This window comes from Cebus imitator, unplaced genomic scaffold (assembly GCF_001604975.1).
Source record: "Cebus imitator isolate Cc_AM_T3 unplaced genomic scaffold, Cebus_imitator-1.0 Scaffold313, whole genome shotgun sequence".
Taxonomy (NCBI): domain Eukaryota; kingdom Metazoa; phylum Chordata; class Mammalia; order Primates; family Cebidae; genus Cebus; species Cebus imitator.
Genome location: NW_016107628.1, coordinates 450,935 through 474,699, shown reverse-complemented (window position 1 = coordinate 474,699; position 23,765 = coordinate 450,935). Strand labels below are relative to the sequence as shown.

General features: G+C 43.8%; 2 protein-coding genes across 5 annotated transcripts in view; both read right to left on the bottom strand.

The window, feature by feature from the left end:
• Nucleotides 1–374: 374 nt before the first annotated feature.
• On the bottom strand, nucleotides 375–8,908 carry PEX19 (peroxisomal biogenesis factor 19). Of its 3 annotated transcripts, none has more exons than XM_017503629.2 (8): nucleotides 8,800–8,908; nucleotides 7,282–7,391; nucleotides 6,706–6,871; nucleotides 6,169–6,254; nucleotides 5,790–5,951; nucleotides 3,543–3,719; nucleotides 3,277–3,321; nucleotides 375–3,107 (listed from the first exon to the last, which is right to left on the bottom strand). In XM_017503629.2, exons 1-8 carry the CDS (start codon nucleotides 8,867–8,869, stop codon nucleotides 3,024–3,026), a joined length of 900 nt encoding a protein of 299 aa, XP_017359118.1. In that variant the 5' UTR covers nucleotides 8,870–8,908; the 3' UTR covers nucleotides 375–3,023. The 3 variants fall into 3 exon arrangements, with proteins under 3 accessions (XP_017359118.1, XP_017359119.1, XP_017359120.1); XM_017503630.2 differs by having other exon boundaries at nucleotides 375–3,055; XM_017503631.2 differs by lacking the exon at nucleotides 7,282–7,391 and having other exon boundaries at nucleotides 8,800–8,893.
• A 3,674-nt stretch (nucleotides 8,909–12,582) lies between these two features.
• Nucleotides 12,583–23,765, bottom strand: part of COPA (COPI coat complex subunit alpha) — a 52,714-nt gene continuing 41,531 nt past the window's right edge. For both annotated transcript variants that reach the window (XM_017503609.1, XM_017503610.1), the window contains exons 18-33: nucleotides 22,625–22,787; nucleotides 22,365–22,511; nucleotides 21,372–21,561; nucleotides 21,155–21,250; nucleotides 19,894–19,982; nucleotides 19,570–19,693; nucleotides 18,691–18,780; nucleotides 18,407–18,516; nucleotides 17,355–17,432; nucleotides 17,141–17,209; nucleotides 16,417–16,553; nucleotides 15,632–15,818; nucleotides 15,440–15,550; nucleotides 14,642–14,803; nucleotides 13,787–13,981; nucleotides 12,583–13,516 (exon numbers count right to left, since the gene is read on the bottom strand). In XM_017503609.1, coding sequence (XP_017359098.1) covers nucleotides 13,457–13,516; nucleotides 13,787–13,981; nucleotides 14,642–14,803; nucleotides 15,440–15,550; nucleotides 15,632–15,818; nucleotides 16,417–16,553; nucleotides 17,141–17,209; nucleotides 17,355–17,432; nucleotides 18,407–18,516; nucleotides 18,691–18,780; nucleotides 19,570–19,693; nucleotides 19,894–19,982; nucleotides 21,155–21,250; nucleotides 21,372–21,561; nucleotides 22,365–22,511; nucleotides 22,625–22,787 — 2,008 coding nt within the window. In that variant the 3' untranslated portion in view covers nucleotides 12,583–13,456. The remainder of the gene's footprint in view (nucleotides 13,517–13,786; nucleotides 13,982–14,641; nucleotides 14,804–15,439; nucleotides 15,551–15,631; nucleotides 15,819–16,416; nucleotides 16,554–17,140; nucleotides 17,210–17,354; nucleotides 17,433–18,406; nucleotides 18,517–18,690; nucleotides 18,781–19,569; nucleotides 19,694–19,893; nucleotides 19,983–21,154; nucleotides 21,251–21,371; nucleotides 21,562–22,364; nucleotides 22,512–22,624; nucleotides 22,788–23,765) is intronic.

The following is a 23,765-nucleotide window of genomic DNA, read 5'->3' as shown; positions in this document are numbered from 1 at the left end:
CTGAGATCGCGCCACTGCACTCCAGCCTGGGTAACAAGAGTGAAACTCTGTCTCAAAAAAAAAAAAAATTCCCCGGTCTTTCTGGGGTATACACTCAGCTGGTGGGTTTACCAGTGTTATATGACATTCATTCTTGCATGCCCACTTCCTCTAAGTCTTTTGGTCCTTTTTTGTGTGGTCTGCCATCTCCACTTCATTCAATATGGGCCAATGTTTTGTCCTAGCTCCCCAAAACCATCTTAACATCATATTATAACTGCCTCCTAGGGCTTTGACAAGATCTTCCAGAGTCACAGGAAAATGTCCCAATTATCACAAAGACTGTATGAATTCAATTCTTAATTCATAAAGCCACCTATACAATCACAAATTTGTTATCTAACACATTTAATTTTGGAACAAAGGAGCAACTCCTTTAAAGTTTGAGAGCCACATAAATATTTCATATACAGCTTAAACCTATGCTTTGTAATCGTTATTTTTAAGCAGCAGAAAAGGAAGGTTAGAGAAATGCTAGAGATGTCCTTACTAGCGACACATTCTTGCTGAAGAACAAGTTCTCTGGAAATGAAACTCTCAAATAAGAGAGAACAAGAGGTACAGATAGGTATCAGTTTGGCTAGGATCTTTAGAGAGACTGAGGGCCCCAGAACAGTGCTACTCAAAGGTGATTTGCAGACTTGTGCTGGTCTGTGAACACTTTTTTTTTTTTTTTAACCAGTCTGTGACATGATAAATTAGAAATTGAGAGTGTTTAAAAACTTTTTAGCACTTTAATATTGCTGTGATATCCAAGTACATGATCAATGGACTTAACCTTCAGAACAGAGTCTGGCCAGTTTGGGTGCTGTCAAACTTGCCTGGCGGCCAGCACAGTGTGAACTCCGTACCTGTCATGGGCAGCAGGAATGCGTATTGATAACTGAAGGATTGGAAAACAAAAAACCTGGTCCTTTACCATACGTAGTTTGAGAAAGACTGCCCTAGAGTACCATATCTCTACCACAAGTACTGGAACAATTTCAGTAGTGTTTTTGGAACAAAGTGTGACCCGAGGTCAACTTGCTCACATTCAATCAATAAAAACAAAAGTGAGTACCTTGGGAATAAAGCTAAAGTGGGCTAGGGCATCTATTTAGATTCCTGGAGTAAGCCCTGACCAGGCTAGCAGAAGTGAGAATCTGTAAAGAAAACTGGCAGGACAGGAGGTTCATAGGGAAGGGCTCTTTTGTTCTTCCCTCCCACCTCTGTCCTTGTCTAGTCTTTGGCTGGAGCTTTAAGGAGAAAATATTGATACTCAGGCCCCATGACTATATCACAAGTCTACCTGTACTTTCCCCATCTCTTGCAGAACAGAGAAATTTCACATTCAGATCTAGGCTCTTCCATGCTCTGATAAGGGACGGGAGTTGCGAAATCCCAAGTAGCCTGAGGCCTTAAGAACATAGAACATGTAAGATCTTCAAGTGGTGAAAAGTTTTAACCTAGGGCCAAGTGACATGTCAGGAGCTCAAAGTGGCTCATAACAAATGTGAATTTGCTCTGCCGATACCTATCTTCTGAGTGAACCAGGACACCCAACTAGGCTGACCAGAGCATTGTACCAATATATGTCAGCCAAGGTCCACAGACCCACTGGGAGCCACAGAAAAAAAGCCAGGTCAGCTCAAAGAAAAATAATTTAGAAAACATATTACTAACATTATTAACAATAATGTGAAATATAAAATATAATACCAACTGAAGGGCTTTCTAGATTGAAATACTCAGGGGAACATGAGGAAAGTTCTCCAGTCTCCTTGGCCAACTCTGGTGCAGACTGAGTTGCAGAAGGTGGGTGGTGATGGAACCCAGCATTGCAATATTATGTAGATCTAGTCTCCTAATACTCCTCACTCTGCAACTTACAGAAGCTAAGGAAGATCAGAAAAAGACCTGAATGAAAAACAGGCCACACTCCTCACTCAGAATATTTATTAGATTCTGCCCCATGAGGCCTTGTAGGAAAAGGGACCCAAGCTATACCCCTACTCCTTTCCCAAGCTACTTTCCTGAACCAAGGGACAGGATTCTAAGAGAATCATGTATCTCAATAAGTCAGAATGTATCTGGGGAAGAACAGCCATTCATTTCCCAGACCTGACACTGGGTTTGTGTCTGCCAGGAAGAGGGGGAGTCACTGAGAATGGCAGATGGACCAGATGAGGGGAAAATAGGATGGGCCCTTCTTTATCACAGCTTGAGCTCAAAAAGGTTGGGATAAACAGGTGTTTAAAAAAGAGAGGAGGTAAGAGGGAGGATGGGCAGGGGATAGAGGAAGGTCAGGGGCTGGGTTCACCTGTACCACATAGTATTATAGGAAGAAGCAGGGTAACAATTTGAGTTCTCAGGCTGAAACAGGGAGGTGAGGGCTCAGCACCTGGAGAGAGGAGAATCCTAAGGCTTCTCTTTCAACTCTATGTGATTAGATGCAAAAGCCCTTTCCCTTTAGAGAATTCAGAATGGTCTGTCTGAAGGCAAGAGAGCATAATGACAGACCTATAATCCCAGCCCAGGCTGTTTCTCCCCATTTCCAAAGTCTCTGCCAAGAGAACTATAGAAATACAGAGTCACAGGACTCTGTCCCTCCTCCCCAGATCCAAGAGAGGGAGTAGAGACAAGGCACAAAGACCCTGGGCATAAAGGTGAACATCAGTGTGGCCACATATAACATTATTTTGAGAAAGGAAAGAAAGTGCATGCCCGAAAAAGGATGCCTTCCTTCACCTGGCTGGTAGCTGGACCTTTGATAGTGGCAGAAACCACAATGGAGTAGGGGTCACAGAAATGGCCTGTGAAACAGACCCTATTCCTAGAGAGACAGAGGAAAAACCTCAGCTGGTATGGCACAATCTTGAATGGGATGACAGAGGGTAGCGGGCAGACTTCTCCCGCAGATGACACTCCTGCCTCAGGTCCCAATGGTTCTGCTGACTCCAGATGTTCCCCATGGCTGGGACTCAGAGAGGAAAACGTGTTGTGTTTCACATGATCAGACACTGTTCGCCACTGGCACCTGGTGGGCCCGAAAGATTGAGGGCATCTAGGTCAAAGTTGAGGCCAGGAGGCTGGAGAAGAGATGAAGGGACTCAGAAAATTGCTCATTTTTTAGGACAGACCTTCTGAAGATCCATCCCCAGTAGCCATAATTATCACCTTAGGTAGAATCAGGAGAGGTTAAAGAATTCTGGAAACTGGGGACTCAGATTAAAATCGTGAAAAAGAAGACATACTCACCATCTCTCCAGCCAGCTCTTTTGGAGGATGGCCCAAATCCTGTAGCTGGAAAATAAGGAAAATGGGACATGAAACAGAGAAAAGTCCAGAAAACAACAGAGGATACCAGAATAGGAATCTAATGAATGATCTATTTCTTCTGAGAGAGATCACCAGAGAGGATCCCTCCTCCACCTAGGTCTAGCAGTATAGCATCCTTCCCAGATACCTCCTCCACTGAATACCTAAGTGGACAGCACCAGTGGACAGACAGCGAGAGGTCTCACCTGCTGCATAAGATCCAGCACCATCTCAAAACGAGCCTTTTGAGTGGTCTCACTGTCTGTGGGTGTCTCTGCCTCGAACTGCTCACATATTTTGCACATGACACTGTGCTGCTCCTGATATTTTTCAAACTGCTCTGGAGGTAGAGATTCCCGATGACTCTGCAACCATTCTGGATACTAAGAAAAGAGAGAATGGATGGAAAAGAATTAAGTGAAAATGGATATGGACTGATAATCAGAACAATGTGATTAAAATGTGAAAGGGAAAGGGATGTAGGAAAAGGAAAAGCTAGCCGGGCGTGGTGGCTCAAGCCTGTAATCCCAGCACTTTGGGAGGCCAAGGCGGGTGGATCACGAGGTCAAGAGATCGAGACCATCCTGGTCAACATGGTGAAACCCCGTCTCTACTAAAAATACAAAAAATTAGCTGGGCATGGTGGCGTGTGCCTGTAGTCCCAGCTACTCGGGAGGCTGAGGCAGGAGAATTGCTTGAACCCAGGAGACAGAGGTTGCGGTGAGCCGAGATCGCGCCATTGCACTCCAGCCTGGGTAACAAGAGTGAAACTCCGTCTCAAAAAAAAAAAAAAAAAAAGGAAAAGCTAAATAAGTTCACCACAAAAAGTGGCACTGACTCCAACCAGGTCACCTGGCCATGTTAGCATTTATGGTCACCAGAGATTGGTAAACTTCTGTAAAGGGCCAGACAGTGAATATTTTAGGCTTTGAGGGCCATATATGGTCTCTGTTGTGTCTGTATTTTTTCCTTTTATTTTGAGACAGAGTACCCAGGCTGGAGTATGATGGCATGATCACCACTCACTGCAGCCTTTATCTCCCTGGGCTCAAGTGATCCTCCCACCTCAGCCTCCCCAAGTAGCTGGGTCTACAAGAGTGTACCACTGTGCCTGGCTAATTTTTTTGTATTTTGTAGAGACAGGATTCATCATGTTGCTCAAGCTGGTCTTGAACTCCTGGGCTCAAGCAATCTGTCCACCTTGGCCTTCCAAAGTGCTGGGACTATATAGGAGGGAGCCAGCATGCTTGGCTGTTGCATATTTGCTTTGTAGTTTTTTCCAAATGGTTTTAAAAATATAAAAACCATTATCTGCAAGAGAGTTGGATTTGGCCCACCCAGGTCTTGGTCTGCTGACCTGTGGTCTGTACTATTCATTACATACTTAACCACATTTCCCTGTGTCACTGACAAGCTTCTATTCCTGTATTTTGTCTCTCCAGTAAAACTATACATCTGTAATCCCAGCACTTTGGGAGGCTGAGGTGGGAGGATCACTTGAACTCAGGAGTTTGAGGCCAGCCTGAGCAATATAGTGAGAACTCATCTCTACAAAAAAATTTTAAAACATTGGCCAAGCACAGTGGCGCACACCTGTAGTCCCACACTCAGGAGGCTGAGGTGGGAGGATCACTTGAGCCTGAGATGGGGAAGCTGTGGTGAGCCAAGATCATGCCACTGTGTTCCAGCTGGAATGAGACCCTGTCTCAAAACAAAACAAAACGACACAACCACACAAAACTATAAGCTCTTTTATGGCAAGGACCATCATTTAAACTACTCTTACACTGTTCACATCACAAAGCCAATAAGTAAATCCTCAGTTAACTCTTTTTCTTTTTGAGACAGAGTCTTGCTCTGTCACCCAGGCTGGAGTATAGTGACGCAATCTCAGCTCACTGCAACCTCTGCCTCCCAGGTTCAAGTGATTCTCCTGCCACCACCCAAGTAGCTGCAGCCACAGGCGTGAGCCACTATACCCGACTCATTTTTGTATTTTTAGTAGAGACAGGATTTCACCATGTTGGCCAGGCTGGTCTCGAACTCCTAACCTCAAGTGATCCACCCACCTCGGCCTCCCAAAGTGCTGGGATTACAAGCATGAGCCACCGTGCCTGACCAAATTCTTGCTGAGAAATGAAGTCAGAAATGCAAGACTGATTAGACAACAACCCCAGAGTCTTGAACCAGTTTATAGAAAACTAGACCTGAAGGATTTCCTTTTATACCCCAAACATTATACTCCTTATACCCAACATACAGTGTGACAGCTTTATTCTCTCAGAGACACAACTCTCCCCACTCTGCAACTCTCCCCACCTCAAATAAATAAAGAAGAAAAAAAAAGTGCACTCGAGTTACTCTTTCTGCAGGCTCTTAGTAGACAAAAGTAGCCCATTGGAGTTGATGTGAGGGAGAATTAAGAGAAAAAGCAGAAATGGAAGTTCACAAACCTTTTCTGTGATCTCCTTCAGTGATGGGTACAGCACATCCTTGGAGAGTAGGTTCTGCATAATACTCTGCATGATGGGGAGGATGTTCCCTTCCCCATCCCCTTCATCCATGCCCAGCCCCTCCATGGCCTTGGTCAGCTCTTCTTCTGACATGCCTGAGTTCTAGATAAGACAAGTAAGAGGTGAGCAAGTACAGTACCTTCTTGGGATGCTCAGCACTCTGTCAGGTGGGAAAGATAAACTATCTAAACTTGCCTGTAACAAAACAATAAGACAGGAACAGACTTGGGATGATACCCAAAGCACCTGTCTTTTGAGACTCTGCTGGAGAAGTATCTGGGAGTTGACCCCTTGTGGGCCCCTACTACTTTCTCCTCACCTGAAGGTCAGTGGCATTTTTGGCTAATCCACTTAGTGTCTCCTTTAGGCAAGAAGTAAATTCTTGCTGGGAGGTCATATCACTGCCTAGGAAAGATTAAAAAAAAAAAAAAAAAAGCCAAGGTCATTTAGGAGTTTAATTGCTTTCTTGCCTAAACTGGTTAACTGCTTGGATATGAAGCATTTACTGGTGAATCATGATCACTCCAAATCTTGAAAACTCTATGGTTATCTTCATAGTCTTTTCATAAATCTATTTAATACAATAACTCTGTTTCAGTTTATTCTCCATGATGACACCCACAATAACACTGGGACTTTTCAAACGGTCAGTTTTGAATAATCTTTTCTATTGCTTTCCAACCTATCTCACACCTCTTCATTAAGAGGGGTTCCCATCCCTTCTCCCATTGCATTTCCTCATCCCATGGTTGTGACGTCATGATTGCTATCAACTTTACTAAGGTTTCTGGTGTTTTCAAGCACCAAAGACTTAAGAGTCTGTTCAGATATTTCTGTTTATCAGGGGTCTCCTCACCCACTCTCCCTGCAGCCTCCGAGAGCTTTTGGAACTGCTCCACCAGGTGGGGCTCTTCCTCAGCCAACTCCTTCATTGCCTTCTCGAACTCTGCAGTGGCTTGGGAAGCCAGTTCACTGTCGAATAGTTCCTGGAAAAACTTCTCTTGGGAAGCGAAGAGGGCATCCTGCAGGGGAAGGGTGGCTAAAATGTGTTTCTTACTTAGGACTACACTGTACCTGGCCTCTGACAGAAGCCACAGGCAGCACCTCCCTCCTACCCACTTCCACTGGACATTCCTAACTACTGCTCCTAATGAGGATAGCAAAAAAGGCATCTAGCCATTGAAGGAGGGTGTGAGATGGCATACCAATCCAACCATTTAAACCTCCTCTTTTTTCAAGGAACTCTCTTGAGATTCCTCTGCTCAACCTCAAGTCTTTATTTCACAAGGACTGAGGCTGGCAAAAGCACTCACCAATGTGAGGCCAAGTTACCCTCCCCCGTTCCCCTCTGGCCCATAGGGGCCTGCCCAACCTCTGCTCAGAGCTGCATCCCCATCCCCTCCCCATCCCTTAATTGGGGCGGAATTTATACTTTGGCAGTGTCTCCTGGCGATCTCTTCTGGGGCCCCGAAGCATCAGGGGCCGTGGTGGTAGAAGGGGGTGCTGGGGAGGGTTTGGCTTTATCGAAATCATCAAGAGCACCTTCAGAGACAAGAGACATGGTGTGTGTGTTGATGATAGATAAGGATGCAAGCAAGGCTGGGTGGTTTCTGGGCAAAGCATTAGGACTATGATTTTTCAAATTGCCAACTTTCCTCAATTTTCCTCGAGTCCTCCACGTCCCCGAACCACCCTCAATGAGCCACCTACTTCCCTCTGGATTATCTAATTCACTGTGAGCAAAGGCAAGAAATCCCTTAAGGCAAACAAGTGTCCATCTCAGAGCTGGGAGGAGGGGATTAAAAAGTTCTGCAGAGATATCTCCATTTATAGTGTCTCCCTTGCCATACCCTAATGATTCCCTAAAATCTCATACAAATACCCAACAAGAGTAGAGAACACCTATGTCCTCATCCCTCTGAACTCAGTCTGGAGCTCTAAAAGGAATAACTTGGTGAGAAAGCACAAGATCCCCCCCAGCTTCCTGTAGGTACTGGTACCTGCACAGACTGAGGGACTACATACTGCACTCCATGTGAAAGCATTAAACCCTCTTCTCTTATTCTCCATTTTAGTGCTCCCCCACAACCTCCTAGAGCTCCCTTTGGCCTGATCTCTGCAGATAACCATACACTAATTCACACAGTCATTTGGCACTCCTCAGGGTTTCAGTTTATTTTTCTGCCTGCCCACATCTCTGTGACTGAACTAGAGATTACAAATTCACCTCTGCCCTGAAAAGCCTGTGTCCTCACCACCATTCTGCTTGCCAGGCCTAGGGAGAGGGCACCGGCCCCACTCTGGGCAGGAAACCAACAGGGGAGCGGAGAATAATGCTAAGAAAACATCAACCGTCTTTCAGGAGGGTGAACTGCTTTCCCCTGAAATCACCACATCCTCGGTTTCAAAATAAGGGAAAGGAGTCCGCTTGAGCTACTGACAAGATGAAAGAACTGTAAGGGGCCTAGCGAGAGAACGAAAAAAGGACTAGGAGGAGAAAAGTGTCTTTCGTGCTAAGGAAGACAGGACGAGCCACAGAAGGACGGGCCACGAGCTTGCTGGGAGTTAATATAAGCAATCAGATAATATATGTGGTTCGCTACCCAACAAGAACCAAATGCTGCTGCCGCTGCTGAAGGGAGGGAAGTTGGACTTTAAAAACTTAGTAACCTAAAGAAAGAGGAGTTTGGAGAGGTATCGTGAAACGCCACCCTGCGTTAAGATCCACAATCTAGAACACTGAGGGACCCCTGGTGAGCTCCCCAGCTCTAGTCGCGGAGGTGGGGCAGGATGACCCAGAGATTTTTGGGGGGCTCGCGGTCACTCTCCGCCCCCATCTAGCCTTTGGAGAGCCTCTCCCGCCCCTTCCCTAATATCTCAGTTTAACTTAACCTCCCGAATGGGTCCTCACACCTGCCCGCTTCGGGTTCTTCCCACTATGAGCTCTTACTTTCCAGAAGCTCCTCCAATTCCCTGTCCGTTTCGGCCGCGACACCACAATCTTCCTCAGCGGCGGCCATCTTGCTACCTCTGACTTGCCGTAGGAGGCGGGACCCCCTCGGCGCCGCCACGCCCCCCGCCCCTTCGCTCCCGCCCTCTTCTGCCTCGGACAACCAATGGAATTGTTGGCCAGTGCAGAACCGCCATTTTTAAAGGGCCAGGAAGCTTTCACTTACTGTGTTTTGGATATTTTCCCCCTTTCGCCTGAGAACCATAGAATTAGGGATAAAATACTGTTATTTTCTGCCTGGTTTTAGAGGCCCAGAGTCCCAAATTACCTGGCGAAGCTCTTTCATTATTTTTTCCTGATCTGTGTGAGTAGGCCAGATGGGACAAACTGCCTACAAATAACCACCATCTATACGTATATAATTGAGAAGACAGTTAACGGTAAGTAACATACCACTTTCTCTCCCTTTTTTTTTTTTTTTTTTTTTTTTTGACATGGAGTCTCGCTCTGTCGCCCAGGCTGGAGTGCAGCGGCGCCATCTCGGCTTATTGCAGCCTCAGCCTCGCGGGTTCAAGCTATTTTCCTGCCTCAGCCTCCCAATTAGCTGGAATTACAGGCGTGCGGCACCACGTCCGGCAAATTTTTGTATTTTTAGTAGAGACAGGGATTTCACTATGTTGGGCAGGGTGGTTGGCCAGGCTGGTCTCGAACTCCTGACCTCAGGTGATCCGCCCACCTCAGCTTTCCAAAGTGCTGGGATTTACAGGCGTGAGCCACCGCTCCCGGCCTCGCTTCATTATTTCACTCAAATGTTATCTTCTCTGAAACGCTTTCCTTGGCCATTCCCATTCCTTTTCTTGCTAACATTGAACACTATCTGACATTCTTACTATCTACTGTACTTGTTTATTTTCCGCTCCCCCACTCTGCAGAATTTAAGCACTATGAATGCAAAGATTTTTCGTCTGTTGTCTTCACTGCTGCAAAGCCCAACTCCTAGGCTAGGGCTTAAAACTTAGTAGGCACTCATTGGCCACTCTGCTCTCCCAGTCCCTAATCAGGCATATTTGTCTGCCCAATCTTGTGGCATCTCTCATTTCCTATTTTCTATTAGAACTGTTTGATTAAAGGACACAGGGCCAGGAACTTAGAACTCAATGTTAGAAAGAGAGAGCTTCTGAGTCCTCAAACTGAGCAGGAGGGAAATTCAAATGTAGTTGTAAAAGACTTCTTTTCCCTGGTCTATCTCCTTTTCTCCACCCAGAACCCAACCTCCAACTGAGTGAACATGGGGATACTCAGATAGAGGTAACTCTAGACTTGCCTTTCCTCTTTTGGAATTGTTCTATTGAGATCTGTCAGAATGTAGCAACTGTTTCACATACAAATCTGATTTAGCACTTAGAGAGCACCTACTGTTAAGGTCTTGTGCTGGGCACAGCGAGAATAGGGGGATAAATCAGGACCAGCCTCTGCTGTAAGGTAGCTAACTGGGGGTGAGCTGGACGCACGATGAGATATACACACAGTAAGTATGATACAAGGTAATAATTTTAAATGAAAAAAATAATGTGTTAAGTCGCCTCATCATTTTCATTCTTAGCTTTCTAAACACATTTAAGTACTGCATCAGGCACGGGATCAGGCCCTTTGTCCTTCACAGATAGGGCACAGACTTGTAAGATAATATCTGTGTAAAACCGGTTTTCCTCCAACCACAAGCAGTGTGTTTTGGGATAAAAATGTATTTAACCGAAAGTTATAAAACCTAAATTTCAGCCCTAATTCTGCCATTAAATCACCTTCTAAGTCCTTTACAATTCTAAACTTCTGTAATCAAATCCTTGACTGATGAACCTTTTCCCCCCCAACACCTGCAACATAATTTATTCCAGGCTAACTTTCTCATTCAACTTCAAACTGCTTAAATGTGTGTCTCCAATATGGCTATAGCTATAACAAGCACTAAAAAAAAAAAAAAAAAAACTTGTCTATCAACAGGCATCTCTATTGGCTTTATTTTTTGAAACAGAGTTTCATTGTTGCCCAGGCTGGAGTGCAGTGGTGCAATTTTGGCTCACTGTAGCCTCCACGCAAGTGATTCTCCTGTCTCAGGTACCGGAGTAGCTGGGACTACCCAGCTAATTTTTGTATTTTTAGTAGAGATGGGGTTTCACCAGGTTGGTCAGGCTGGTCTTGAACTCCTGACCTCAAGTGATAGGCCCAGCTTGGCCCCCCAAAGTACTGGGATTACAGGTGTGAGCCACTACACTCAATTGACTTTAAATTAATGTAATACAAGCATGTTAATTAAAAAACATTAATTAAAATGGAGTAAAAAACAAGCATGATTCTTTCTTTGCATTATTTCTTCAACGTGTTTCTGCTTTTCTGTTTTTACTACCAACATTCCTAACATCTCATCTCTGTATTTACTGACGTACTGACTGCTCTTTCTGCCTTTCTAATGTATAGCGAATACTGCTGAATAACAGTATTTCATAGCACTTTCATATGACTCTCTTCCTTAAGGATTTAATGGCTCTCCCCAGTTTATTGAACAACTTCTAATTCTTGCCTGGAATTCACAATTATTTCACATATATCCATCTTGTTTCCCTGATTACGGAAGAATCAAGAGGCAGGAACTGTCTAGTTTTTCCATTATCCCTCAGTTAGCAATATGTTTTTGTGTGCCACATTAATTTTGTAATTTAATTTGTAAACTTATGTCATTATAGCATGTACATTTTTGAGAAGGCAGCCTTAGTTTAGGGATGCTGTTTAAAAAAGCAACTCTTGATAAAGCTAAAAAAAATACAATGTGTACTATAAAGAGAAGTAAAACCAAAGTGAAGCTCCTGAATATATTGATATGAGAAAATACCGAAAATGTTAAATGAAAAAAACAAAGGTACAAAATTGTTAAATAGTATGCTTTCATTTGTTTATAAAGGAGGACAGAGAATGGCATAGTCAGATCTACTTGTATATACATAAAAAATTTCTGCAAGAATATAAGAAAGCTGGTAACAATGGTTACTTGTTTTGGGCAAGGTGATAGGAACTGGATGCTGATGAAAGGGTGGAAAGATTTGTCACAGACAGCTTTTTATATTTACTGATTTTTGAGCTATATGCATTTATTATTTATTGAAAACATGAATTTTAAATGCAAAAAAGTACGTATTTTAATCAAAGGCACAGTACATCACTCTACCCAATTATTCTTAGCATATGACAAGCAAAATATTGTATTGTCAATGTGATCATTGTAATATAATGTACTATTCTTTTATCTGTGTATTACATGTAAAATATTTAGAACAGTGACAGACACATGGCAGGTGCTCAATAAATACTGCTATAATTAGCAAGAGATAAAAGGCTGCAATCAAAAACAGAACAGGGGAGCTACTTGCTTTCTATCATTTTCACAGTAGTTTAGATCCTCATATATATCCTATGAAAAATATGTGTTTTTCTTTTTTTTTTTGAGATGGAGTCTCACTCTATGGCCCAGGCTGGAGTGCAGTGGCGCTATCTCAGCTCACTGCAACCTCTGCCTCCCGGGTTCAAGCAATTCTCTGCCTTAGCCTCCCGAGTAGCTGGGATTACAGGCACCTGCCATCATGCTCGGCTAGCTTTTCTTTTTCCAATAGTGGATGTTTATTACTTTTGTAATTAAAAATTATTATTAGAAGGAAGATAGGTGCTTTGGTGGGGTACCTGCATGGGGTGAACAAGAACATCAGAGTGTCCAGGAAATAAATGGCAAGTCAAGCAGCTCTCGTAGAGATTTATTTAGATGAGAAACAAAACATGAGAATAATAGTTGTAAAGAACAAATCAATAACCAGCAGTGTGCATTTTGGAAAACCAAGTAACTTCTTCTCAGACCTTAAATTTCTGAGTACACAGAGGTACCTGCCTGGGAATTTAAATGTTTAAGGAAAATGGGAGATGACTGAGTTGGTGTGGCCTAATCAAAAATGGTATCTTAGTTATTACATCCTGTTCCTTTCTAGCTGACAGGAAAGAAAGCTCCTATGTGGAGAGGAGGGATAAATACTGAAGGGACTTACTAAACAAATATCCGTCACAGAGTTTTTTTTTTTTTTTTTGAGACAGAGTCTTGCTCTGTCACCCAGGCTGGAGTTAAATGGTGTGATCTCAGCTTACTGCAACCTCCACCTCCTAGGTTCATGTGATTCTCATGCCTCAGCCTCCCAAGTAGCTGGGACTACAGGTGCACACCACCAAGTCAGGCTAATTTTTGTATTTTTGTTAGAGACAGGGTTTCACCATGTTGGCCAAGCCTCAAATGATCTGCCTGCCCCAGTCTCCCAAAGTGCTGGGATTATAGGCATGAGCCACTGCACCCAGCCCAGAGTTTTCATTTGTTCCTTGAAAGATTTAAGTTGGAAAGGCAAGGCCAATTGTAGGCACAACTATAGACAAGTTGAGAAGACCTCAAAAAAATCAAGTTTAGACATTTAGATTTTCCATAGAAAAAGAGTCAAGGATACTAGGTTTTAGGGTAGAGAGACCTAAATCCAAAGAGCAGCTGCAGTGGGAGGGTGCTATTAGGAAGAGGATATAGAGACATTCTTTAGGGGTAACATATGGTGACTGATCCATGCACACAAAGGGGGCCTTAGCGAAACTGCAGAGGACTGATTCTTAAACCAATCACATCTTTGCCAATCTCTGTCACCTGCAGAAGAGCAAACAGAGAAACAAGTTAGAGATTTGTGATTGAGAATCCTAGAAAACTTATTCCCCATACCCCTCAATGAGCATAGGAGACAGGTATTGGGGTATTTGCCACTGATTGGCAAAAAGCAGTGGGGAGAAGCTCTAGCTTTCTCCAGTGTCACTGCCTCAGGGAGCTGGGGACAAACATAAGAGGAAAAAAAGGACCACCATGTTTCTTTCTCTTTCCCCTTCCCTCAATATCCTAGATACATTTGAAGACGGTACTTACTGTGGTGACCCTGCAGATTTGACCTTTGAACTCAGGGGAGTAGCAGGCCCCACTGAGTGGACACTTCTCCACTGGCTTTCCACGGTAGATGGGCCGATACGATGCAGCACAGATGTCAAAGGGGTTGTGCATGTCATAATTGAGCTGGTAGGCATCTGTAGGATTCTTCTCACAGGCAGACAGGATTTTTCGGGTCTAGGGGAAGGAAGGAGTATTTTATTTAGAAGGACAGAAAGCTCCAGACAAACTCGTCAAAGGATCCCATCACCATGGTTTGTTAGTTCCGTTGATGTACTTTTCACCTAGTACAGATACAACAAGAGGTCCCAACCTCTGTACTGGATGTATGTGAAGGGTTAACAATCACCATTCCTATTGTATTGAACTTTCCCCTTCTTGATACAAAAGTGGCTCCATAATCTAGACCCACATTCCTTCACCAACTCTGGAGATTGTCGGGGTCAGGTCCTAGAAAGGGTTAAAACAGACTTCCATCACCCAAAAATAATGCATTTGGAGCACACAAGTAATGGGATGTGTATGTGAAGGTTTGTGGTTGTGATGGGTTATCTGGAGCTTAATGACAGGGCTGGGGGTTACTTTCAGCTATAGTGGAGCTATTCTAGGTTGCAGGGCACTCTTACACGAGTGCCACGTCTCAGTAAACTATTAATTAATTTTCCAGGAACAAAGGAAGCACCAGGTCAGGAAGCAAACAGAGGGTAGCATTCTGTTGGCTCTTTCTGTTGAATGTTGCTATTTATTGCTTTGTTTTAGAGGCAAGGACCTTGGTCTCCTCCCTGCATGTAAGAGCTGATCTGGCTTCCCTATGGTCACTGAGGGAGTTCCATCTACCTGCTGTGCCACCTCAGGCTTGGGCCCAAGTTCCAGCAGGCGCCGAGCAAAGGTGGCAGCTGTCTTGAAGTTCTTGAGCTTGAAGAAGAGGTTGAGAGCTGTACGCAGCACGAGGATCATGTGCACAGGCTGCAGGTTTGAGTGGGTGAAATAGGCTGCCATCTGGTGGACAGAAAGAGGAACACATGCCAGGCTGATGCTACACCTGGTAGAGGTCATTTCTAAGCTGCCACACATGCATAAAAAACACAACACAACACAGGATGGACTATAAATCAGAGAGGTCTTCTACCTCCTAGGTATGGAGGACTGGTGAGATGAGGAAGTAGGGTGAAGAAATGTTTCCTCCCCTCATAGAAATGAAGGGCCCAAATTTCTCCTCCCCAGTCAGATCTGGGTTTGCAATTAAAGAATTCAAACCTAATTCAAACCTACTGGAAAGTAAAAGGAAGATGTCTCTGTTGTGCTCAGAGTCTTATAAATCTTTTTTTTTTTTTTTTGAGATGGAGTTTCACTCGTTACCCAGGCTGGAGTGCAATGGCGTGATCTCGGCTCAGCACAACCTCCGCCTCCTGGGTTCAAGCAATTCTCCTGCCTCAGCCCCCCGAGTAGGTGGAACTACAGGTGCGTACCACCATGCCCAGCTAATTTTTGTATTTTTAGTAAAGACGGGGTTTCACCATGTTGACCACGATGGCCTCGATCTCTTGACCTCATGATCCACCCGCCTCGGCCTCCCAAAGTGCTAGGATTACAGGTGTGAGCCACCGCACCCGGCCCGAGTCCTATAAATCTTACCTCGCAGATGCGCTTCTGCTGTTCTAGAGTCTCTTTGGGCAGCTTCTTCCTTTCTATCTCCATGGACAAACCCACAATGTACTCCCGGCAAATGGTGATGAGCTGCTGGGCCTGTAGAGGGGCAGAAGGTCAGGATACAGAGACAAGAATGTGGGAGTACCCAGGATTGGGACAGTGGCTAGACCCTCCTACCTCTGCAATCTCTTGTTTATTGTCCACAACAAGAAGTGGCACACTGAGAAGGATGGAACGGAATTTTTCCACAGCCTCCTCAAATTTGCCAACTGTGGTGAGCTGGTAGCACAGCTGCAACCGTTGGATGAGGTCATTAAGCTTCAGGCCCACAGCTGGTACACCATTCTTCAGCCCTGCATCCTTCCTGGAAAGGGAAAAGTAGGAAGAAGACAGGACAGTGAGTAGCCACCTAGGATCCAACTTCCTTTTCTGGCAAACGTCCTTTCAGCTACCCTCTGTCTCCTGTCAAAGTAGCTGGGGAAGAGGATGACAGCAGGTGTAAACCAAACTGCATAGAGTGACAGACTTTTTCTTCTTCTTTTTTTTTTTTTTGAGACAGAGTTTTGCTCTTGTTGCCCAGGCTGGAGTGCAGTGGCACAGTCTTGGCTGACCACAACCTCTGCCTCCCGAGTTCAAGTGATTCTCCTGCCTCAGCCTCCCGAGTGGCTGGGATTACAGGCACATGCCACCACACCCGGCTTTTTTTTTTTTTTTTTCTTCAGTAGAGACGGGGTTTCTCCATGTTGGACAGACTGGTCTCGAACTCCCAACCTCAGGTGATCTGCCTCCCTCAGCCTCCTAAAGTGCTGGGATTACAGGTGTGAGCCACTGTGCCTGGCCCAAAGATCTTTTCTACTGGGAAACCCTAACTGTGAGAGAATTCTGACTATGTCACTGAGGCAACCATCTGAAATATTGACCACAACTTGGAAAGGATGACAGCAAAGAGCAAGGGGCCTTACCAGTTGCGATTAGGATAGCCATACATGGAGGGCAGGCAGGGCAGAGCCTGATAGGTTGTACGGCCTCGGGCATATGTCTGTAGGAACAGTTGCTTGTAGGGGCCAAACTGGATTACCCCTACTTGGTCATGAAGAAGCTGGAAAAGAAGGAAAGAAACAAGCATTTTGGCTTTGCCGCATAAAAACCTACTTTTCTCAAATGCTAATCTCTTTTGGGGAAAAAAAAACAAAACCAACTTACTTTTCCTTGGGCAAGGTAATTAACTTCTCTGTTCAAGTTTCCTCATCAGTAAAATACACTTAATTGTAAGACCTACTTCATTTAATAATACCTATTACTTAGGATAGTGCCTAGCACACAGTGAACATTAAATAAACATTAGCAGTTATTGCAGTGTTATCATTATTGCTGTTATTATAATACTAGCTTAGTGTTCTAAACTGATCCCTGCTTGGGAGAGGGTACTTATCTCACTGATGTGAGCCAGAAAGTGAGCTATAAATGGGTGAAGACGACTGAAGGATCTGCCCTAAGAGATTACTAGGCCAAGTGGAAGGCAGGTAACAGGAAGACAAGTGTACTTAAATAAGACCAAGAGCTTTCATGATAAATACACACCTCTGCCCTCATGGGTAGGATTATTTCACTTGATTAAAATGAGTCAGCCATTTCCCTGGGACCCTGGGCTACGCACACTCAAGAGGAAAAGCTAAGGTTACTTACCCGCATGGCTGTTTCAAAAGAGCCTGCCAGGATGTGATCCACTGGAAGCTGAGAGTTATTACACCAGATCTAACGAGAAACAAAAAACCCAAGCCAAGTAAAACTTTGTCCCTTCTCTATTCTCCTCCATAACTATAGCAGAAAAGTAGCCAATACCTGTTATACACAAATCAAGTATTAGTCACTCATCCCTGCAGGGTTTCTTCCTGCTTACCTGAGTTGGACTTGTTCCCTTGGTTGGGGGCACAAAGAAACCATCTTCAGCCCCACCAGCTGCCCCAGGGGATATATCCTAGGGGAAAAACAAAAATTGGGTAATTTTTTTTTTTTTTTTGGAAACACGGTCACACTCTTGTCACCTAGGCTGGAGTGCAGAGGCATGACCTTGGCACACTACAACCTCTGCCTCCCATGCTCAAGCAATCCCCCAACCTCAGCCTCATGAGTAGCTGGGACCGCAGGCACGAATCACCACACCCAGCTAATTTTCGTATTTATTTGTAGAGATGGGGTTTTGCCATGTTAACCAAGCTGGTCTCCAACTCCCAAGCTCAAGCGATCTGCCAGGCTCGACCTCCCAAAGTGCTAGAATTACAGGTGTGAGCTACCGTGCCTGGGCAAATTAACATTTTAAGCCATTCAAGCACTTTATTCTGTTGAATCTAGAACACAACCATTTACCTTGTTCCCTGCCTCCAGTGAGGAAGAAGGGTGATAGTTGTGGGAGAAGACTGCCAAAATAGGAGCTACCTCACAGTGACAAAATGACATCAAAAACTCCAATTCAGATAAAACAGCCTGCTGTCTTTTCCTAAGCTGCTGCTGCCACAACCCTGATTACTTCATTCTTCTTTCTTTCAAATGGGAGCTAAGCATCAGATTAGAGGTAAGTTCTACATCCCCTCCTCTTTGAGCACACAGGACAGATGGAAATGACAGGCCACTAACTTTGACTCTCTCATTCTTCCTTCTTCTTCTATTTTTTTAAATAGAGACAGGGTCTTGCTATGTTGCCCAGGCTGGTCTTGAACTCCTAGGCTCAAGCAATCACCCTGCCTTAGCCTCCCAAAGTGCTGGATTACAGGCATGAGCCAGAGTGCCCAGCCATCTTCCTTCTTGCAAATGGAAGATAAGCGTCAGATTAGAAGGAGGGTCTAGTCCCCTTCCCTTCTGGAGACCTCAGGATAGTAGTGGGAGACAAATAAGGCCTCTGGCTTCCACAGGGAGATATGGAGAGAACCTTCTAAAGGTACAAATTCCACATACCAGCTCAGGAGGGAGCTCCAAATCTTCTTCTACATCCCAGCCACCTCCTTCTTCTTGTCCCTTGCCAAGAGCATCATCCCCCAAACCTTCTGTAGCCTCCACAAACCCATCTGTAAGGAAAATTCAGGCTCAAAACAGATTTGGGCTGTGGCATAATCTTAGCCAAAGGAAGTAAAATCAATCCTAGTTGGTTTCATGGCTTGGAAGTCTGCAGGGCTACCCACAACCCAGTCCCAATCCAAGGTGTCCATCGCCCCAGAACAGTCTTAAAACAGCACTTTTACCTTCATCCAGCTGCAGCTCTGCATCTTCTCCCCAGCCCTCTGAACCAACAGTGTCAATGTCAATGTCAGCAGCCAGTGCTCCTCCCTTCCCTGCAGAGGGAAGGAACAGAACAGAACTGGTTACAGTCCAGCAAGTCAGAGATAGGGCCTTTTCTGCAGGCAGGTTAAATCCTTTCAAAAACAGGTGTCAAGCTTCTGCCTACTTCTTATTTGTGTATTATTTATTTTTGTGGTATATATGTTATGCTGACTGGCAGTAGGTTTCACAGAGGGAGGGAATAGAAGACAGATGGAAGGAACTGGCCTTCCTGCTCCCAAAAACTGGCTTTTAAATAATTTGTACTTACCAGCCTTTGGCTAACAACTCTTGAGTTTCTTCCTGAGAGCTTTGCTAAGCTACCACCACTACAATGTGTACAGGGCAATGTGTACAGGTGAAATGAACTAAGAGACCAAGAAAACAGGAGGAGGTTAAGGGTGGAAGTGGTGGAGGGTGGTAGCACACATCTGCCTATACCCACATACTGGAATTACAGGTAGCTGAGTTAGTACCTTAAGATTGTATGGTCATGAATGATAAAATACTGAACAACGAATATGACTACATATATAGTAAAACCTAAGAAAATACACCAAAATATTAACTGAAGTTATTGGTGGTACTAGAGGCATCCCTTTTTTTCTCCCTATTTTCCAAATTTTCTTTAATGACCTCGAAATGCAATTTTAAGTTTTTAAGACTGTACCATAACTGGCATTTCAATGCTCCATCAGGCTTCGTGCAGAAAAAAAGGAGAGATGAAACTAAATGCCAATGGTATTCTCCAGGACAGTTCTCACAAAACAAACAGAAGTGCTATGGGAGAAGTAGGTAGTTACCTTTGCTGGCAATGGTGCCTTCAAAGAATCCTTTGGATACAGTCAATAAAGGCCAGTTGGTATCCAATGGCATGATAGGTGCAGGAGGCTGGAGCAGCTTGGCATTAGGGTCAATGTCTGGGATCTGAATAGTAGAAGAAAACAGGCTAAAAACAAACACCACTTGGAAGTCATATAAGGAAAGTTATGCAACCTCCTTTGATCTCATTTGGTTCTCTGTCTCTCCTAGTAACCAGGTGGGAGAGGACAGTCATAATTTTAAGCTGTTCTAAGATCTCAGAGTTGATCCTGTAATAAGAGACAATCATGTAAATAAAGACTTACTGTCTCCTTCTCTGGGTCAAATGTCTCCTTTAGGCTCTCAGCTTCTTCATCTAAGCCATGGGTAGCAGCTGTGAGATAGGCCAGGGACTCTGTAGAGAAAACAGACTTTGTGGTATAGGTACATTTCCAAATGCATGTTGCTGTGGTAAGCAGCCTCTGAGATGCTCCCCCGCCCAGTGATCCCTGAATCCTGGTATTCAAGTTGTTGCATAATACCTTCCTCTTAAGTGTGGGCTGGATTTATTAACCAGCTTCTAATGGATGGGACATGGCAGATGTGATGGGATGTTAATTCCTAGATCTGGTTACAAAGATTGTGGCTTCTATCTTGGGGTGCCCTCTTTTGCTCACTTGCTGTAAGGGAAACTAGCTACCACATTACAAACCCCTACGGAGAAGTCAACATGAAAAGAAACTGATGTTTCTTAGATAACAGGGAGCAGGACATGAGGGCTGCCAATGGCCACTGAGTGAGTGCAGAAGTGGATTCTCTCCTTGGTTGAATCTTGAGATATCTGCAGTCCTGGCCAACACTTTGAGTGTGGCCTCATGAGAGACCCTAAGCCAGAGGCACCTAGCTAAGCCATGCCACAAATTGTGAAATGATAAATGTTTGTTGTATTAAGCTACTAAATTTGGGAGTAATTTGTTACACAGCAATAGAGAAGTAATGCAGTTGCTTATCTTTGAGAACTATCCAATAGTGTTGAGAACCTTGGATATCTCTGTCCTCTCTGTCACATCTCAAATCTAGTTACTGCAATAAATCATGTTGTTTCCACCTTCAAAATATATCCTGAATCTGACCATGCTTATCCCTCCACTAATAGCGCCCTGGTCCAAACCACAGCTTTCACCTTGCTTGTTCCCTAATGTGTCTCAAATGCTAAAATAATGCTTGGTATATAGTGGGTTCTCAAAAAATATCCCTTGAATGTATACATTAATAAATGAGTGAAACCTCCAAACTGAACATAAAGAACAAAATTCTAATGGCATCCAACCAAGTGCATTTTATAGAGTGTCTGCTCTAGGCCTTTTAAAACTTCCTATTTTCCCCATGGATAACTATTTTTCCTAAGGGTGTGTGGCCAGACTGAATATTCTGGCTGCACCTCCCTTTGGCTTTGAAGAAAATCTTCTAAGCACCGTAGGAGCATGTTGTCTCTCCTAAAAAAAATGCACAATAAAGAGAAATCCCTCACCACTATACACAAATTAACTCAGACCCTGAAAAAGCTGCCGAGTCCTGGATACTTACTCTGCCCACAGTTCTTTAGGATCCGCACACGCTCTGACACATCACCCAGGTACAGGGCATTCTGATAGTGGCCACTCATGTCCTTTCTGATCTCAGCTGCACCAAGTAAATGAGAGACATCAATTTAGGTATTTTCTCTTAAGTTGTCTTTCTCCTCTATTCACCTTCCTCCTCCCCCTAAGAACCCATCTTCTCATCCTTAGTTTGAGAGCCTCACCAATCTTCATCATCTTGCGAAGTTTTTCTAAGTTGCCAGTGATAAGATACAGGAAGGAAAGTTTGTCAAAGTTTTTGGTACGCTGATAGCACATTTCCACAATCTGGTGGTTCCCCTGCAGCAGGGCCACTTCTCCCAGCTTTTCCCAGCAGTTCTTGTCATCCAGTGCTTTGGCTGCTTCCAGAGCAATCTAAAGAATCCCCAGGGTCATGTTAACAGGTTAAAGGCACTGTGACTCAAAACCAGGGACTCTGCAAAGCATCTGCCTCTATATGAATTTCCCAAAGAACGTCCTGTACTTTCAATTACTCCTAGCTTTTTGTGTAATTCTATTGAAAATCCAGTGAACAAATAAGACCCCTTTGGATACAGGGATAGAAATAATCACATCACACATCCTCCTCCTTAGAAATTTACTTTTGCAATGAAACCACCCGGCAGTTTCTGATTCCATAGAGCCATTTATTGCTTAGCTACCTTACTTCCTACCTGCCAGGTTTGAAGATCCATGGGGCTTTAGCAAAGACAGAAGAAATAATACTAGGAAGAAGTTCAGAACTGGAAAAAAAGTTTTCCTAAGCCCTTTTCCTCTTTAAAAGCAATGTCTGTTCACTCTAGGCATTCATGTCTATTCATGTCTATCCACAATCTGGTGGCTATTAGGTGCTCTTTCATCTAAGCAGCCAGTCAGCAAGATCAAGTGTCAATGAAATAGTAAGATTTTCAAATTCCATGTCACCTTGCTTTTATCCTAGAAGTTACTGAATTCAGACTAATGGAGGCTGACACAAACAGAAATGCTGTGGCAGAGAGGCAGGAAAAAGTAGAGAAGGGGCGAAGAGCAACAGGAACATAGCTTCATGTAACAACTAAAAAAATCCCAAATTTCATTATTCTGGCTAAAGAAGCAAGCCCAGAATAATGCCCTTCCAATGCCACTCTAACCCTCACACTTCTAAGACAATATGGGGCTCATGATCATATTTCTCTCACCTCAATGTTTCCACACTCCAGTGCCAGACTAAAGCGAGTTTTCTCATCCTTGACAAAATGCAGTGCCACTTCAGGATAGCCCTTCTTCTGGAGATAAGCAATAATAGACTGGCCTACTAGTTTGGCATTCCTCACCATGTGCAGCACCTAGATATTTGGGGTGGGATCAGACAAGAAGTAGACATCACTTACAGAAAAAAAAAAAAAAAAAAAAGAATGCTGCCTCTGTTAATACTGTAGTTTGCAACCTCACTTCATACCTCATCATATTTTCTGTTGATCAGGGCCAGCTTGAATTTGAATTCAGTGGGATCAATGGTGAGCACCCGGGGACGGCACTCCCTGTCTAGGCAGTATACATTGTTGCCCTTCACCCTTGTGACATAGATGGGTAAATCCAGAGTTCGAATGATCCCGTGGTCCCTAAGAACAGAGGGTAGAGGGCTCAACTTTCAGTAAGTGAGAGGGAAAATCCATCCTGTGACAAAATGGAACAAACCTAGGAAACAGTCTTTTGTCAAGTGCCGTTTGAACAATGATATAGATGGGAAGTGATTCGAAAGACAGCAGAACTAAATGCCAAATTTATCATATTCTTTCTATGGTGGGGCAGATGGCATGATCTTTCTTTACATGCTATTATCCTAGAAGATGAGTAACAGACAATGGTTATAGGAATCAGACCTAAAAGTTAAATCTTAAGTTCTGATATACAATCAGTAGGTGACTATGGACAGGTAACTTCTTTATAAGCTGTAATTTAAAGTAGAACAGAGGTAGAAATGAGGAGTTCTGACAAAGAAATAATAGAAAATAGAAAGCATTTTGAACTGAATAATAATAAATAGATTACAAATTGAAGTTTGTCAGTATAGCTAATGCAACACTTGACAGATAATTTACAGACTGTATTAGAAGAAATATTGAAAATTATTGGGTTCTACATGCATATAATAGGAGAGACTAAAAATTAACGAGCACTCATCTCAAAAATTTTACTGTTCTTTTTAAACAGTAAAGAACAAAGTACTTAGAAGAAAATAATAAAGCCAATAGTAGAAATTAAATAGAAAACAAAAATACTATAGAGAAGTTCAATAAAGTCAAACGTTGAATAAAATTGATAAGCCTCTCATGAGGGTAATTAAAAGAAAAAAATAATAGGAATGAAAAAGAAGATATCACTACAGATCTTGCAGAATAAAGATGTAACTTTTTAAAAGGATCAAACTGGCTGGGCACGGTAGCTCACACCTGTAATCCCAGCACTTTGGGAGGCCAAGGCAGGCAGATCACATGAGGCCAGGAGTTCAAGACCAGTCTGGCTAACACGGTGAAACGCTGTCTCTACTCAAAATACAAAAATTAGCCAGGCCTGGTGGTGCACATCTGTAATCCCAG